The sequence below is a fragment of the Cyanistes caeruleus genome, chromosome 20 (assembly GCF_971803275.1).
Source record: "Cyanistes caeruleus chromosome 20, bCyaCae1.hap1.1, whole genome shotgun sequence".
In the NCBI taxonomy this organism is placed as follows: Eukaryota; Metazoa; Chordata; class Aves; order Passeriformes; family Paridae; genus Cyanistes; species Cyanistes caeruleus.
The window spans coordinates 6,019,973-6,037,486 of NC_141720.1; the positions used below are offsets into that span (position 1 = coordinate 6,019,973).

At 42.4% G+C, this 17,514-nt stretch overlaps 1 protein-coding gene and 1 long non-coding RNA gene across 8 annotated transcripts in view; one reads left to right on the top strand and one right to left on the bottom strand.

Moving 5' to 3' along the window:
* RAPGEF1 (Rap guanine nucleotide exchange factor 1) overlaps positions 1 to 17,514 on the bottom strand; it is an 84,148-nt gene that overhangs the window by 49,839 nt on the left and 16,795 nt on the right. For all 7 annotated transcript variants that reach the window (XR_015278112.1, XM_086857854.1, XM_086857853.1 and 4 more), the window contains exon 2: positions 2,599 to 2,738. Coding sequence is in view for 6 of the 7 variants with exons in the window: in XM_086857854.1 (XP_086713980.1) it covers positions 2,599 to 2,738 (140 nt within the window). In the remaining variant the exon portion in view is untranslated. The remainder of the gene's footprint in view (positions 1 to 2,598; positions 2,739 to 17,514) is intronic.
* LOC111937014 (uncharacterized) lies at positions 2,141 to 2,571 on the top strand. The gene is made up of 2 exons (XR_002868386.2): positions 2,141 to 2,307; positions 2,466 to 2,571. It is a non-coding gene; the product is annotated as an uncharacterized LOC111937014 (long non-coding RNA).

Genomic DNA, 17,514 nt, shown 5'->3' on the forward strand with positions numbered 1-17,514 from the left:
TCAAACAGAAGTGAAAAAATGTGGACTGCAGTTCCTGCTCCAATGGCTGTTTATGGGTTTCATTCAACAACTGTTTCCTGTAGAAAGGCTTGTGACTTAATAGCTTAAACACTCTCCTGGTGCACAGGAGGGATGGGCCTGACAGAGTTCAGGCCTGAGAATGACAACTGGAAACAAAAATCCTTCCACTGAGCACATCAAGGGATGTGACTCCAGCCACCGGACACTGTCTGTGACACAGCCCTTTTCTTTTTCCTTTTCATTTTTTTTCCCCTGCTAGTTCTTTGGGTAACACTCCCCAGGAGCACTTTTTAATGAATCCTCCTCCAAGGTCTCAATGTATCATATGCAGGTGTGTGTAGGTGTGCACAGAGCCATGGAATGGTTTGGGTTGGAAGGGACCTTAAATCTCATCTCATCTCATTCCACCCCCTGCCACAGCTTCCACTAGACCAGACTGCCCCAAGCCCTGCCCAACCTGCCCTGGAACACTTCCAGATTCGAGGGAGCCACCCTTTTGGGCATTAAACAAGAAAAAGTTACAACACAGGCAAAACAGCATCTCCTCTCCACTCCCTGCCTAACACATATAGGTATTTTTAGATGATTTCTGAAATTTTCCCTTAATAATCAAATTGCAAATGCATCATGTGTGAGCCACAGCTGACCCAGAAAAGGTCAGAATGAGCTGTACAGAATACACCCAATTACAAAAGCTGGAATCATCCTTTTTTTCCTTACATTTTGGCAGTGTAAAACCTCTCAAAAGTCTGTATATAGCACTGAAGGACGCTCCTGTTCCTACAATAGGATAAGAATCACAGACAGGGTTCAGGGCACAAAAGGAGGTTCTGAAAAGAACTCCCCCAGTGTTGCCCCTGTCTGGATATAAAAGACAACAGGAGATGATGATGTTTGCATGACCTGAGCACATCCTTCAGCTTACACATTGTGATTTTACATTAACTTTTAGTATTGCTATTTCTGCTCTGCAGTGATTATCTACTTCAAGAGCACAAAAATAGCATCTTAAGAGGGAGAAAAGGATGGTATTTGGTTTATCAAGTGAGTCTTCTGACAGAAAATCGCCCATTTGTCAACTGATGTCTACATTCCAGTGAGAAAACCTGGCGACAATCCAGGCACATCCTCTTCCCATCTCCCTCCACACAAAGCTAATGAGTTGACTACATCCAACTAATTGATTAGTTGGATGTAGCTATTAAAATAGGTAAGGAATGAGCCAGAAATCAACAATATTTCACAGTACAGAAATGAATGCAGTTTAAATAATCATATACAGTAATAAAAAACAGTGTTTTGTTTTTCAATTAAAAAAAATCCCAATCTGTACATAAAAAATGATTTTAATGTCCATCATGGCTTATTAGTAAATCCTCTTGCACTGTTTTTAGGGGAAAAATAGAAAAGCAAAATCTTCATCTATTATTAACATGCATTTGCTATAGACCACATTTTGAAAAGGGCACTTCATTTTCTAATATATTTAATGTGGTCACATATAAATTTAAAGTAAGGCCTATAAATTATTTCGAGATACCATCCTGAAACATCATTGGAATTAAAAGCCATCAAGGAGTACTCTCACTGTTGCTTTAGTTTTGTTTTTGTTTTTTTTTAATTTTATTTTTAAATAGCACTCAGTAATGCAAGGTGTTTGGCTCCCTAGAAAGCATTTCCACAGCCTCCTGGGGAAAAAACCTACAGCCTGTGGGAAAAACCCTCATCATCTTCCACCTGATGGTGCAGAAAAGGGTGAGGAAGCACTGCAGAAACCAAAGAAGGAGTCAAGCAAGTCACATAGCCCAAGAAAACTTTATCTTGCTGGCTGCTCTCAGTAACTCTGCCACAACTCTCAGCAGAGATAATCTGAAAAATTCTGCATGTCTGGAGGTGCACACTGGATGAGACTTTTAACAGCTGAGAATGATGTTTAGTTATTCTAAACAACCTCAACTGTTCTTAATTTCTGGCTTTGATTTGTACTTGAAAACGGATTGCAACAGTGCTGTCACAGAGACAGTCTCCAGCTACATAATCAGGACACAATGGGAGAGGAGATAACACAGATCAGTTTGTGACCTCATTTCTTAGAGGGCCTGGAGTACATTTGGTCTGAGGAACATTGTGCTGGATCAGCAGCTGCTCAAACTCTTCTGTGTGACTCTCCCAGCTTGTGTCATCAGAGATCCAGCACATCTTTGGATCAGCTTCAAGGATGTTCCTGCCTGGGACTGGGGTTCTTAAAAGGCTCACACCCCAAAACCAGGCAGCTATTTGGAGGCTGTAAGCATAACCCACAGGGTGTGCATGTGGGGAGGATGTGTCAGGCCATACACCACGTTCCACAATGAGCTGTTTAAATGCCTGTGGAAGGAGGTCTCATCATGCTCTCCAAAAGGAATCACATGTCTTGATTTAATACTACATAATGCTGTTTATAGGAAACCATGAAGTGACCCTGAGGATCCCTGAGCTACAGAATTATGCACAGGACAAGTTCACACAGCAGATTATGATAAACTGAGTACCAGGAAGCAAGAAAGCTGAGGATAACAGAACATGGCCTTTGCTTACTTTGTTCACTGACTTCTCTGGTGTTTTCACTGTCAGGTCAGCTTGCTTTCCTTTCTTTGAGGGTGTTCTCTTTATTTTTGGTGAATGAAACTTGCCCTTCAACTTCATCGTGAATGAGGAGAGATGGGAACGCTCAGAATCTAGAAAGACACAGAAAAGCATTACTGGATTAGGGCAAATATATTGAAACCAGAGACATGTAATAGTATTATCTGGAAGACACTTGTACCACGTAAATTTATTGAGTGGAACATGATAAAGAAAATTAATAAACTGTGGCTCTATATTATGTTTCAAACCACAATTCCACCATAATTTCCTGCTTTCCTCAACCACAACATCACCATCATTTCCTGCCTTCCTTGGAGACAGGAATGCTGCAAAGTGGAGGCAGGAACAGTGGGATTGCTACTGCTCTGTGCCTTGGAGGGAAGAGGAAAAACACCTCTCTTCAAAGCACTTATCTCCAACAGGTCCCCAAGTACTTTACAAAGGAGGCAATCATCGTGCCTCTCTGGCAGATGAGCAACTGAGTCAAGGGGATGAAGTGACTCGACCTCTGGCAGAGCAAAGCCCTTGGCTGTGGGTCAGTGCTGGGAGAGCTCTGCCTGGGACTGGGACCTGGCTGCTCCAGAGATGGAGAACACAACCCCAGGTAATGTCCTTCCCAGGATGCTGACCTCTAGCCACTCGACAGCATCAATTTTTAATGTGGCCCCATGGATAACCTGATCAAAAATGCCAGCCCTTGTCCTCTGCAATGGATTTCACTTCCAGTGTGCCAGAAAAAACAGAACTGCTTTGATACCAGGGCATCCTTCAAGATGCTAAACTGCAGAAGTGCTCAGCCCTTTTAAAAATTGTATTTCCATTGTTTTTTGAATACCTAAAAGTAGAAGTCTCAAAGGTTTGTAATCATGCCATATGCAGACTTACTGTGGAAATACATTTTTATCTCTTTAACTATGAAGCTAAATAAAACTAAGCTGCCTTGTAGAGAGCAATTTAGAAAGTATTTTGAGCAAAGAGCACTTTAATAAATGAAGGTCTGAGATGCTCTCTAGTGACCCAGATAATTCAGCAGAAGTTACCCCATTTGTCTATAACTACATTATCAAGAAAAGTACACAGTTTTGCTGTATGTTTAATTTTTCTTTTAGATTATTTGAGCATTAACTGCACTGGCTGTAATGAGTCCAGAGGACAGCCCAGTGCATGCAGCACTGCAGCACCTCGTTAGCATGCAGACTGCAAACAGCAAAGGCTGCTGAGTCAAATCTAGCACCCAGCAGCTAAATACCACATAGCAGTGCTGCTCCTCCTACTCAGAAACCACCTAACCACAGTTCAAGGAAAGGAACCTGACTCCCTTTAAACCTGGTTTCCTGCATGTTATGACCCTCTACGAGCACACTCACCAGTACTCTGGTTAGGGATGTCCTCTAGACCAAGATTTTGCAGGCATCCTATGAATGGAAGCTGTGTGAGCAATGATCCTAATCTAGTCTGCCTGCAGACCTGCTCTCCACTTACAGAACTAAATGTTTCCCAGGTTTTCCCTGTATCCTAAAGTCCTGTTTAGTGCACTGAGGGAGGCACTAAAAACCTTGGCCACTGCAGATAAATCCAGGCGTATCAGTTGGCCTCTGAAGAATCACTTACAGCAGCTGGCACCCCAACTTAGCAACAATTTACGTCAGTGTTTTACATCCACAAGAGGATCTCCAAACCTTTAAAACCTCTCTGTCTCCACAGGGTGCTGAAGGTCACCACTGAAGAGAGTTCCTGGCTGCTGTGATAACACTCTTGAACTCCTCCCCAGAAAATCATTTGTATTTATTCCATACACCATATGAGAATTTCCATATTTGCACGCATATGTACGCTTGCCATGAAATGTCATGGCTCTGAATTAATTTTTCAAGAACTGGCAAACAATTACAATAATTAATCTACAGGGAAGTAATGTGACAGCAACAAATTGTGTCTGGCTCCAGCACTGGCTGCAGTGAGATCCAAACTGCCGGTCTCAGTAAGAAAACACTCAATGCCTGCAAAACCCTTGGTCACCTATGGTGATAATTTTGGATTGTAGGGACAAGATATTTGGAAGGGAGAATGATTTCAAAAGATTACCATTTCCTTTTCTCATTGCCACCAGACATCTCCACCCATCTTGATGGGACAGGCCCATGAATGGCTGAACCAACACATCTGCATGGTCAGGCACCTCCAAAAGATGTCATCAGAAAAAGTTCTTTTTCTGCTGACAGCAGATCCTCTTCACCACCAGCAGCAGCCAACCACTGCCCCTCTACTCTTTTTACCTTTTGGGCACACCAAACACCAAATCACTTGTGTGTCACACTCTGAGGGGAGAGACACACAGAGCAAGGACAGAAGCAAGTGGCTGGAGCAGAATAGAAACTGCTTAAAATAGTACTGGTGAAGTGAACCAGCTGACATTTGCAAAAATAATAAATGTTATTGTTTGAACAGCCCTGCTAAGTCCTGCTTTGAAGATCACAAATTAATGCAGCTTTTTACTGCCATGGCTTTCTGTCTACACCAAGCACTTTCCAGCTCTCATTTGCACACAAGTTTCTGATGCATTTGCAGTTAAACAAATGAGTCACAAACCAATATTCCCTCACACTCAATTACACTTAGCACTTAAAATAGCACTTTTCTTGTTCCAAGCACATTACAAACACATCGTCCTCATCCTTAAACAGCCAGGCCTTAACCTTACTCTATAGATGGGTAGCAGGCACTGATGAAGCAAATTGTTTAAACAGAGCAGAGGGTGAGTCAGTGACTCTGGTACAGCATCTCCATCACTCTGCAGGCCCTCAGCCCTCTCCCTCCCCCTGCTCATGGATCAAGCTGTGGAGCTCCTGTGATTATGCTCAGTGAATGCCAGCAGAATTATCTGGCACACTGGGCTTTACAGTTTGCAAGCTGATACATCATTCAAGCACTATAAACAGAATTTGCTTTGTAATGAATCTGGATGAAGTGGTATAAAAGAGAAGTGACACTTGAGCAGGAAAGGAATCTAGCTCACAGGTGTAAGGAACCTAAGCTTTTACAGATGAAGCCTGAAACTCTCCTCTGAAGAGTACAGCTGAGCAAGACTTCCTCAACTGGTTACAGCAGCACTGGTCTGCTTTGAAAAAGTAACTTTTTTTATACTATATCCTAATTTAAATACCTTACATGTCCTGTGTGTCTGTCCAGTTAAAAAGTTCAAATAGCACAGCATGCCTTCACAGATTAAATAATGAGACAGAGGCAGAAAACAAAGCTCAAACCACTTCTGTCCCTCTGCTCCTTCCTGCCTATCTACAGTAACCAAACCCCTTAATGCAGCATTGAGATTGCTCTGAGCTTGGGCGTTTGCCCACTGGAAATTATTCTATCATATTACCCTCGCCTCTTGTTGATGAATAGCCAGCAGTGTTTAGCTGGAGCCTCAGCACTGGATTTCTCCTCTCTGGTGTGCAGGCAGAGGGTACCCTGCACTTACTTCTATGAAGAGTCAAAATATTTGTGAGATGAATGGGGAAAGTCAGGGTAATAAACTCAATGAAGTGATTTCAGCTGGAAGGAGGGAGAAGAAAAAAGTTGTATCAAAGTGTTTCTGTCTCAAAGGAACCACTGACTTTCCATGCCCTCGTATTTCATCCGTCTGGATGCTCTCTGTTGCTGCACACGACTGGAAAAAAAGCCCTTCAAAATGACTTTATTACAGATCTGGGTTTCTTGATTTCTGACTGGAAGCTTCACTACATCACTCGTTTCACAGCCAATTCCATCCCCTGTCAGTGAGGCTCCCGCTCCGCCGTGCTTGAACGTGCTCCAGCTGTTGAGTCACGGCCCTGCTCAGCTCCCAGGCTCGTCTCCTCCGGCACGTGTCTGGGCCCTGACCACACACACAACACCACAGAGCTCGCCTGACATGCCTGCTCCAACCAGCCCCGCTGTCAGGTGTGGCCACAGGGGTTTTTCAGTATCCCTCAAGCCCCCAGAGCAGACAGAGCATGGCTAAGGAGAACACGGCCAAGCAGGAGCCGCCTGATTCCCCACCAAGCTCCAGCAACTGGTGCTGCTGCTGCTGCCAGTTTCCTCTGGTGAGGAAAGACCTGCAGGTTTAAAACAACAGTGGATTAAAAGGGAAGGCAGATAAATCAGCTTATGAGCTTGTGGGCAAAGAAACAAAGGCTGCTTAGGAGAAAGCCAGAGAGCCCAACATCCACCTATGCCACAGTCAAATGGTCACTCTCCACTTGGGGTCAAATGAAGGCCAGAGTAAAAACACACACAAGCTGGTGAATTCCACCGAGCTAAGCCAGAAGCAAATTACTTGCTTTGAAGTCAAAGTGAAAGTTCAGCCTTTTACAGAGCTCAGTCACAGCAGAGTTTCCATCTGCTGGGTCCCACTCGCCAGCCTTGTGTAACCAGCACATGGGAGCCTTCAGAAATGGGAGATAATGCCCTGCCTGCTTCTGCATCTCCTGGTCCTGTTTTTGTCACTATTGCTCCATGGCAGGGAGGCTCCAGCAGCTGGGACAGGTCACTCAACTTGTCTAATGATTGGATCATATAAAACTAATTGAAAATATACTTATTTTTAATTAAAACCCCACAGATTTTAGAATACAGTGCTTTTTCTTTCCTTCATCTGAAAAACTAAACCCTCCATCTTCTCTTACTCTCTGTGTGTTCAGACACCAAAACCCTGCAGCTTTAGTGGAGATGCAACCTTAAAAAAGGGTTATAGTTCATTTTCCAGCTCGTCCTGACTTTTGCAGCTTGTTAGAAAGAACGAAGCGGAGCCTAAAAATCTTATTGCACAAATGGTTCCTTTTTCAAAGGCCATTTAGGTCTCTGCTGGATGCACATATTTAAAAGCTATCAGATTAAAAATAACAGCACACATCTCTCCCCATGTCGTAATGAAGCTATTGTGCACATTTTTAATCAACTGCTCCTGCCACTTTTGCCACGAGTCCTTTGAAGGCAGCAGTGACTTATGTAATGAGTTACACAACGATGCCCATTAAAATGGCATTTGTTCCCTTGGGCTCAGCTCCATCATTTGAGAAGACAAAAGGCAAGTTGCAAGGCTTCAGCTAAACCCTAGCTGACAGGGACTTTAAGGGTTCTGAAGCAAAAGGCAAAAATAACGAGCCAGAGTTCAAAACGACCTTTCTGCTGAGGATGTCTGTGCTGTGATGCAGCACCCAGCGAGAGGCTCTAGGGCTGGGGCGACTCCAGATGCAATTCTGCTCTCAGAAACACAGGAGAACAGGTGATTCAGGATGGACAGAGAGGCACAAGAGCTTACCACGACAATCAAGGAACATTCTGCAAAGCAAACGTCTTCCTAGATTTTATATGAATATCACTAGAATTCCCAACATCTCCCTCCTTCCCTTAAGGCAAGGGCTGTATCTGTTACATACCTGTAAGCACAAAAATCTGGGAGACTGTGCCCTGGCTAAAGCTTTTAGGTTCTCTTGTAATGTAAATATTAAAATCAGTGACTGACAGAAAATCTAAGCCTTTGAGCTTTGCAGGGAACAGCTGAGCTCCTCTGCAGAAGAGCTGGCACAGAAGGCACAGTGTGATGCTCACAAGTGAGCTGTGGGCAACAGAAAACTACTGCAGGGGCACTTGTAAAAATAAATTTTAATAATCCCCTCCTGTGACAAAATGTTCAAGCCTGCCAAAGTGTAGCTATGAAGGTGGAGAGAAAGCACGAGGTTTCAAGGAGAGTTGAAGAAAGAGATGAAGAGGACCCCAGATAAATTCCCCACCCTTTCACACCTGCAGTGGGTCTCTAGTTCTCCCATTATACTGCAAACAGCCTTCAGCTACTTTTCACACCCTCTTTTTCCAGAAGTCTTGAGGATGTTTAGAAGCCTAAAAATGCTGATATGCAGCACTTGTGCAAGGCTGCATGTTCCTAAAAGGATGAACTTGGATCCTGAGTACAGAAAAGACAGAATGCAACAGAACAGAATCAAAATATCCCTTTTAAATGTATAAATATCCCTTTTAAATACAGCATATCACTGCTGCATCACAGGTGCTCAAAAGCCTTAGAGACTGAAGCAAAGAGAACTGATGCAGAAACAAAAAAAGACCTGGTAGGGGTCCTGGAAATAAAGAAAAAAAGGGGAGGGTCCAGTGTCAATCAGGAAGTTTGCCCACCCTAACCTTTGTACCTTAGGTGGAGTTGTTTGTAAGCTGCTCCAAGTCCCTCTCCAGGGAATCCAATTGCTAGGAAAGCCACCAGGTTTCAGGGGAAAAGGATGGAGGAAGGGCAGCTGAGAACCAAACAATCATTCTTGAGTGCTAAAGAAACTTTAACATCACGTCACCTTGGAAGCAGCCAGCTTTTGGGAGCGGAAAGACCAACTGCCCTTTTTCTTTTCTGGCAGCATTACAGTGAATGAGCATAAACCAGTGAGCATTAATGATGTGCAATGACAGCACACAAACTTCTCTGGAAAAGGGAGGCTCAGTTCCCTCTCAGCTGGCCAGGCAATGCTCACTGACTCACAGGCTTCATTATTTTTATGCCGCCCTCTGGGGCCTCCAGAGGAAGCAAAACATTTTTATTTGTCAGAGAGCACATTTTTATTTTGATTTTTTTTTTTTTTCCTTCTAAGCAGCCATGAATGAGGCATCTCCAGCTGCAGCAATCTCATGTGGAAAGAGCTTGCAGTGTTTGCAAGGGAACTGGAAGGGAGAGAAGGTAACTTATCAATTCAGCCACGTCTCCCAACTGCAGTGAAAAGGACTGGGTTAGTCAACAACATTAATTTTATGGTGCATTAACACTACAGCTCTTCTTCCTTACAGTATCACACTTGGAGGCAAATCTTCAGGTTGCAAGTAGAAAAGATGCACACAATCAAGCAGCAAGTTCAGAGCAGCTGATCAGATTCCTTTCTACTCCTCTTTTTGCCTAGTATTTCAGCACAGAGGAATCTCCTTGTATGCAGATAAACCAGGAATCCTTCACCTGCTGAAAACTGAAGCAGTATTGCTCAACTGATGTACAGGAGAAAAATAAAAGAAAAAAGCAAAAAGCTAAAATAAATCAAACAAGGAGGGATTTAAGGATGTAAAACTGCTACCCAAGTTCAGTTTACTGCAGCACACCAAAGCCTCGAGATTTCTTTTTGAACAAGATACTGTAATTTATTGATAAGCAGCAGACAGGACTTTTGCTGTGGTTTATCGAAAGCTGCTCCAGCAGACTGGTACCATGTCGACCCCCAAGCAGAAACACCAGCAAACCTTTGTGCAGCATCTGGCAGGTCTCTGGTAATTTCCCATCTAAGAACTGATTTTGCACAGCCCTGCAAGCCCCAGAGAACCAACGGGATTACAACAGTGGTAACATGACTTGTAATTCCCCCAGTGCAAACAGCACTAGAACAGGAGACTCCAGTGGCCTCCAACACCAGTATGAACAATCATCCTTGTTCACCGTGTTCTACCCATGAAAGCCACCAAGGATGTCAACTAAACATTTCATTTTAACTGGAAAAAAAATAATCCAGCTACCAGGCATAATATCTGCATTACTTCAGCAACCAGCTCCTAACACAGAAATTGCTCCTAACACAGCTGAGAGAGAATCTGCAGAATTTCCCTGTTCACCAAACATGACTTAATATGGGGTCCGTGGGCATCCCCACTTGTCTAGCAGCTTTTGGAGGATATGGTCATGACAGTGATTCAGACATCTAAAAATAAAGCCCTGTAGGCACAAGTGTGTGTGTGCAGCACCTGAGTCACTCCAGGCTATGCAGAGCCCTGGAGCCAGAGCTCACCCGTTTCACTGACCCACTGCCATGGCCAAGCAAAAAGCCTCCTCACCGGGCTCTGCTTCAACTCCTTCTCCCCTCCTCTCATTTTCTCAAGCATGTTTAAGTTCTTCCTGAAAAACCTTCGTTGGGCTTGGGTTTCAGTTCTACAGCAGTCAGCTTTGAAACTCAGAGCTGAAAGATTATAACCCAATGTTGCTGAAGCTGTTTATCCATCTCCAAGGTGACAGGATGTCGTCACAGCACTCAGCAGGACACCAAGCAGAAAGGCATTATTTCAGATGCTTTAGGGAAAAGCCTAATTGCTCACAACCTGGCCATAGGTTCAACAGCTAACAAACAAGGCTGTAAATGGAGCTTTGGCTTCTTGTCTGCCCCACAGCACTGGCTCTGAATGGGAAAAACTCAGCCCTCTTTCATTCTTGGAGAGTAAACCTCCACTCTCATTCATTAGGCAATGGAAAAAAAAAAAAATAAAAAGAGAAGCTGGCTCAGATTTGCCTGACACAATTTCCAGTTGCTTTGGACATTACTAATTATAGTCATCTTTATTTCTGACCTCTGATTACAGACTCTTTGCACATTCAGTCTGAATGGCAAAGATAACCCCTCTTTTCTAGTAGGCTTGGGAGGAACCTTATACCCTGCCCAAAAGCCACCGCCCACACTTCTCCGAGCTGAGCACAAGAAATAAGATGAAAACATGGAAAGCATTTGCTTAAACATGCTCTGTTTTACTTCCCTCTTTAGCAAGTGCCATAGATCAAGGGCAGCAGTCCAGGTGAGAGTGTGATGTAAGCTCTTTTCCATGCATGTTCTGAGATGAGCTAACTGCTCCTCATTTCTCACTGTTCTGACTAGCACTGTATCCTCGGGGCTCAGATGCTGAAAAGCAGATATTCAGTTCAGTAAGATTAAACAAGTCTTCACAACTCCAGTGCACCATGCTGGGGGCTCACATCTCTGCATGAGAGAGAAAAATGAATTTCAGGAGCCAGACCAGCACTATCTCCTAGAGGCACTGCAATACCAGTGTAAACTTCCCCAATACTGCTTACTCAATAAAACAAGGCATCGCAGGAGGGCTATGCAAATCCCTCAACTTTGAAGTACTGCTCTCCTGTTGCCCCAAAGCACCAGCTCTATCTCCACACACCCAGACAAGTGTGTGTGTGTGAAGCAATACAGTGGCACCGCAGGTGTGCAATTTCTGATGTAATCAGGTCAGAAGCTGCTTTGACATTATTGTTGTGCTGCTCCGTAAAGGGTTAAGAAGCTGCAGGCCATATCCTCAGTTCCATACTCTGTTCTATACTTGATAGGATCTGCAACCAAACCACCAGCTTTATTGTCTGCCTAAGGCAGGAGAAAATATTTGTCTTCTATAAGCATGATTTGAAACATCAGTGCCTCCAGCAAGGGGAAACCAAGATGGTAATTGAACTGAACAGCCCAGGAGGGAGCTCCCTCTTCCCTTCCTCAGCTGTAGAATTAGCACATCCCTACACCACCAAGACAGGAAACATGAAGTACCTTAGGGAGTCTAAGTGGGATGCCTATCTTTCACGCTGCTGCACATAAACATTAAAGTTCCTTTAGCACTAAACAATTATTTGTGACAACTTTCTATTTTATGCCATCTCCTCATGCCGGAATTAAAATCTCCTGGTTGTACCGGTCTACAGACAACAGGTTTCAAGGTAAAGGCATAATGACACCAACACCTGCAGTTCTCCCCACTCTTTTTGGCAAATCCTGACTTTGAAAGATCCAGAAGACTGAACTTCTGCAGCAGCAACCACAGCAGATTTGTACAAACATCCACAATAACATGAAGGGAGCCTGAAGGAATCCATCCCATCTCTAACTCATCTGAGCCTACTGAAGATTTGAGGTTTCAGTAGCAGGAAACAGCCACTAGAATTTTACTGGTTAATTTAATTTTGTAGAAAAAGCAGCTATTCCCCAGCTCCTTCAGAATATTACTCAGCCTAATGCAGTGACAAGTCTGAAAACCCACTTAACAAGGGGATATCTGAGCCTGAATTCTTTGGTATATCATTGTTGACATACAACATTATATATTAATATATATTATACTGTATCACCCTATCTGTATTTAACAGTTACTGTCATCTTTAATGAAAATTCCCAAATGGGGGAATCAGTTTCAATTTTTCAGTGAACTTTCAGTTTGCTCACACAGAAAGCTGGCCTGAATTTCAAGAAGAAATACCTTCAACACTCATACACAACAACCCAACAGCCAAAGGGAACCCAGCTCAGGCCAGGCTGGATTTCACCAAAACCAAAGCAGAACCTTATCTCAGCATCTCTCTACAATCTTGCTGAAACTATTCCCTTATCACAGAATAAATCTTGGTGAATTAATAGCTACTTGAGTGATGTTTTTACCAACAGCTCATTTCCTGATCATATCCCATTCAGGGCATGGCATCAGGTTTCAAAAGTGAGATCTTGCCCACAAGCCAGCCATACCTGCCAGGAAAACACACGATTGCATTCAAAGACCATGACCCACGCTAAGAAAAAAAGCATGTTTTAAAAGCCAGCGCCCAGATTCTGTGGTAGAGAGACCTTAGGCTTCTATAAATAAGAAATAATTTTGTACAGTGTTTCTGTTTAATTTGGTTTTGACAAAACAGCAAACCCACAACTGCCAAAGCTATTTAGGTCTGTGCAACACAACGCGCAACTGTGTGGCGATCCTGCCATCAACCCTGAAAGGTGAATCAATACTAATTTCAGTTTGTGGTCTGTTGAGCAATACTTTGGAGCTTTAGGAGGTCTGTTTGGAAAACAGCAGCCAGTTTGTAAGAGGAAACTTCAGCTCCATGGGGCCTGGAGCCATGTGGTGCAGGGTCAGGCCAGGCTCTGCTCCATGGCCTCCGGAGAGCACGGCCCTTTGGTCAGGCTGAGCCTGGTGCCTTGGCAAAGCTTCACTGTGATTAACTTCATGCTCCTTCACTGTGAAAAACAGGCAATAACCCACTGATTTCTGCAGTGCATTCAGTATGTCACACAGCTGGGGGTCAGAAAGACATCAGGCCATGTTTATAACAATACCTGTGGCGCTGGTACCAGAAGGGTAAACACCTCTCAAATCTTCAATCTCAGTATGATCAATTGGTAATGCACAACCCCCCCACAAAAGCTTCATCCCAACTAGATTTTGAGTCTTCACTTGCATCCAGCCAAAAATTATACAGCACTGAAGCAACAAGAAACACTATAAACCATCTTTCAACTAAAACAACCACTTCAAATGTTGCAAAGCACAGAACTTTGTATACATGATCCATGTTTATTAATATCACTTTGCAGTATAAGAATCTAGTAATAAGCTTTGTGTCAGAGTAGTAAAAAAAAATCACTTTTTTTTCCTGCTCAGCAGAAAAACCTTTTGTTGTGGAGAAAGGGCTTAGGGGAATCAAACACGGCAGTCATTGACTGCAGGACCTCCACAAACATCTCCACATGAGGATCCCTCTCCCACAACACCCTGCACAGCTTCACAAGATTTGCAATCTGAGCTGGGACTTCATTTATTTCAGGACATGTTTTCAGGAAACTTCCCTTTCCTTTCTACCCTGTTTACAAATTTACACAGCAAGCTCACTTTTCCTCCCTCCCCAAACAAACACATAAATTTTGCCTTTTTTCTCCTCTGTGTACTCATGAACTCTGAAGCTCAGTGAATAAACTCCCAGCTACATCCACTTCTAAACTGCTGCTTTCTGTAGAGGAATGACAGATGGAAGAGAGCTCTCCTACTTCATTTTTGGCAACTCTGCAGCCAGAAGTCTGAATACTCTCAATGTGCCCTCATCCCTCATTAACCTGAGAGCCACTTGTGTATCTACTGCAAAGAGTGCAGAACTGGAAGATGGCTCAAACAAATCTTGAAAAAGGCAGTTGGTTTGGGAAAAGCTGCTTCATTAAAATGTACTGAAAGTCCTAAAGTTTCATTTAGGAGCAAAAGGCTCCTACATCTTTATATGATTTTAACCATTTCCATGCCTATCCTGATATGACACACCAGCCAAAGGTATAAAACATCCCTCAAGGCTTGATTGCTGCTATTTGATAAAAAAATCAACACTATATATAGCAATCATAATTATGAAACTGAACCCACATGGAAACTTTAAAGGATGGCCCTCACAGAAAATACTTTCAATAGGGATTCAAATCACTTATAAAAATAGAGAATTAAAAAATATATAGAAAATACTTCTTCGAGAACCATCAAGTAAATTTGCTATTTGTTGGCAGAAAACAGAGCAGGTAAAGAGCTAAGCTGGTTTTCTGGCAATTGTACAAATCTACTTTTAGAGAAATCAAACTATAACATACCAGAATTTATCAGGTATAAAACAGGCAACATTCAAAACTACAAGAACCGTGTAGCTCAGACTTTATAATGAGAGGGCTTCTCCATCCTGGAAACTTAACTTAAATCAAGGTGAAAGTTGGAAACTCACACATATTAACTCCCTACATAGTTTTACTTTGGAATATGATTGTCCAATTGCAGAATGGATTTAGCTAATTAGAAGGCAAAAGGGCAATATTTAGAAATATTTCTTATATATATGGGAAGTTGGTTCTCAAAGATAAAGTCTAGCTTTGTTGAACAGAAGTAGATAACAAACCTAAAAGGAAGAGATTTTTCTTGTTTGAATTGTCATTTTTTTTTTATTTTATTTAAAGGACACTCCTATGCTATGAGAAATCAGGACAACATAACCTCAACATTTTCCATTGTAAAGCAGAAATTCCTGTTTTGTACTCCTGTTAAGAACTGGGTCTGCATTTGCAAAAATACCCAACAAAGAAGTGTCAGCTCCACTGAAATACTTTGTCATTCAGGAACTCAGGGGAGGGAAAAGTCAGCTCCAGACCTAGTAGCAAAGCTCTAGGCTTACATTTGATCAATAGTCTAAACAAAGCCTGACCTAGCACCAAACAGGCAGCTGGTCTGCACACAGAAATTTGTAGAATGATACTTTTGTCCCTTTAATGAGGGAGGAGGCCACCTCTGTGCCTCCAAAATGACTGTGTGATGGTTTTTCATTTTACAAGCCAGAAATTCATGGCACAAATTGATGAGGTGCAGATTCAGAGCAGGTGACACCATCAGTCACACGAAAACTCATGCAGAATAGATGCAAAAACACATCACCATTGGCAGATGACATACCTGGGTGATGGCAGCTCAACTCCTGAAGTCACCAGGAGTGGCTTTAAAGGACAAATGGAATAACCATGATCCTGAAGCTACATAATATTCCTAAGATGGGCTGGAAACATGCTGCCAGTCACAGGCAGCACACAGTAAACAGTTTGGCAAAGCTGCCCAAGCAATAAGCAGGCTGCTGTGAAAGAAATGACCAATCCTCACAGCAAATGACCCAGCAGAACCATCTCACCACCCCTAATAAGCTCTCCAGACATACATAACAATATGAATGCTTACAGTCATTTTCAATATTTCAAACCAAGAAAGCGCTCCCTCATATTCTTAATTACCTCCCACAGCAAGACAGACAGGGATTTGAAGCTTCCATAAATTCTCAGTAGTAGAGAATCAACAAATTCATTTTCTAACATTAAGGCTATGAGGTTTATTTTATGAAATTACTAGCCAAACCAGAGTCCAATAATGAGACGACCTATTTGGAAATAATATTTTGCTTGGAGGAAAGAAAGAAACACTGTTTTCATCTCTAATACCCATAAATCACTGTATTTACAGACTACAGCTTGGGGACTCAGGGCCAATCTACTGATAGGATTTCTCTTCTGTTTGCACCGTGTCAGCATCTGCTGTCTTCACATGAAAACAAAAAGCTGCCCAAAGAGATTATGGCACTTTCACACCCTGCATCACCCGGGTCCCAAAGAGTCTGCCTAGTTCAGCTCATTAGAAGCACACCACACTTAACATTTCCTACTATTTTAATATTATATGTATTTAGTGAATAGAGGATAACACTGGTAAAGCAGCTCTTGTTCAACTTCAAACAAATACAAGACACTTATTTATTACAAAAGCTGAAGTCACATGCTCCAAGGCTCCTTTCACAAAGTGATCATGGGCATAACAAGGTGAACACCAGTAAGTACAATCAAACATACATCCTCCTCTCCCTAGACATGTTCCTACTGTTCAATTACATTGTGGTAGACGTGGCTTATTAAAGGATTTTCACACACCTAAGGAGCCATGTCTGGCAGTGATTTTTTATTTATTTAAATAAACATTTTACACCTATATTTACATAGTGCTTTTAAAGAGAACTTCCATAAAACATCAAAAACCATTCAACTCCAGCGTAAAAGGCAACAGACAAACATGAGAAAAATCACAAGCAAGAAGAGAAATTAAATTCCAGAAAAAAGAGAAAATTACATGGATTTGAAAGCATGCTAGGGGCTATGCAGGGCTATACAGAGTCCACTTATCACAGGTAAGAATTCAGATTGAATTTTGGATGTCTAATGTGAAATACAGAGAGTCATAATATTCCTGGGGATTAACAGCTCCAGAGAGCATCAGCATTACAGGAGGCTGCTTCTGCCAAATTACCACCACTCTGACTTGAATTCACACCTCCTGGTTGTGTATTAACACAGCAATCTTGTATTATATTAACCTCAGTCAATCATTTTACCTCCACAGAGGCACAGGCCAGGAAGGGAATTTCAGAGCTCAAGCCCATTCTCTTGATGGATCTTAAAAATCCCAGCAATAATGTATCACACAAAAGATCTCCTACTGGGGCTTGATGCAAAACAAGGAAAACAAAAACAAGGAAAACAAAACAAACAAGAAAAAATCCTTAAACGGAGAAAGAAAATCTTTGAAATCATTGGCCTATCCACTTAAGTGCTGTTAATTCACAGTGATCTTAATTCCTATAGCTAGTTCGAAATTTTCAATGTAGCATGTGTCACTTTATTTAAAAAACACGACCTACATTTGAATTTCTGAGGAAGAGCACAGAGGTACACAACACTTTGCATGCTCAAGACGTGGCTTTAT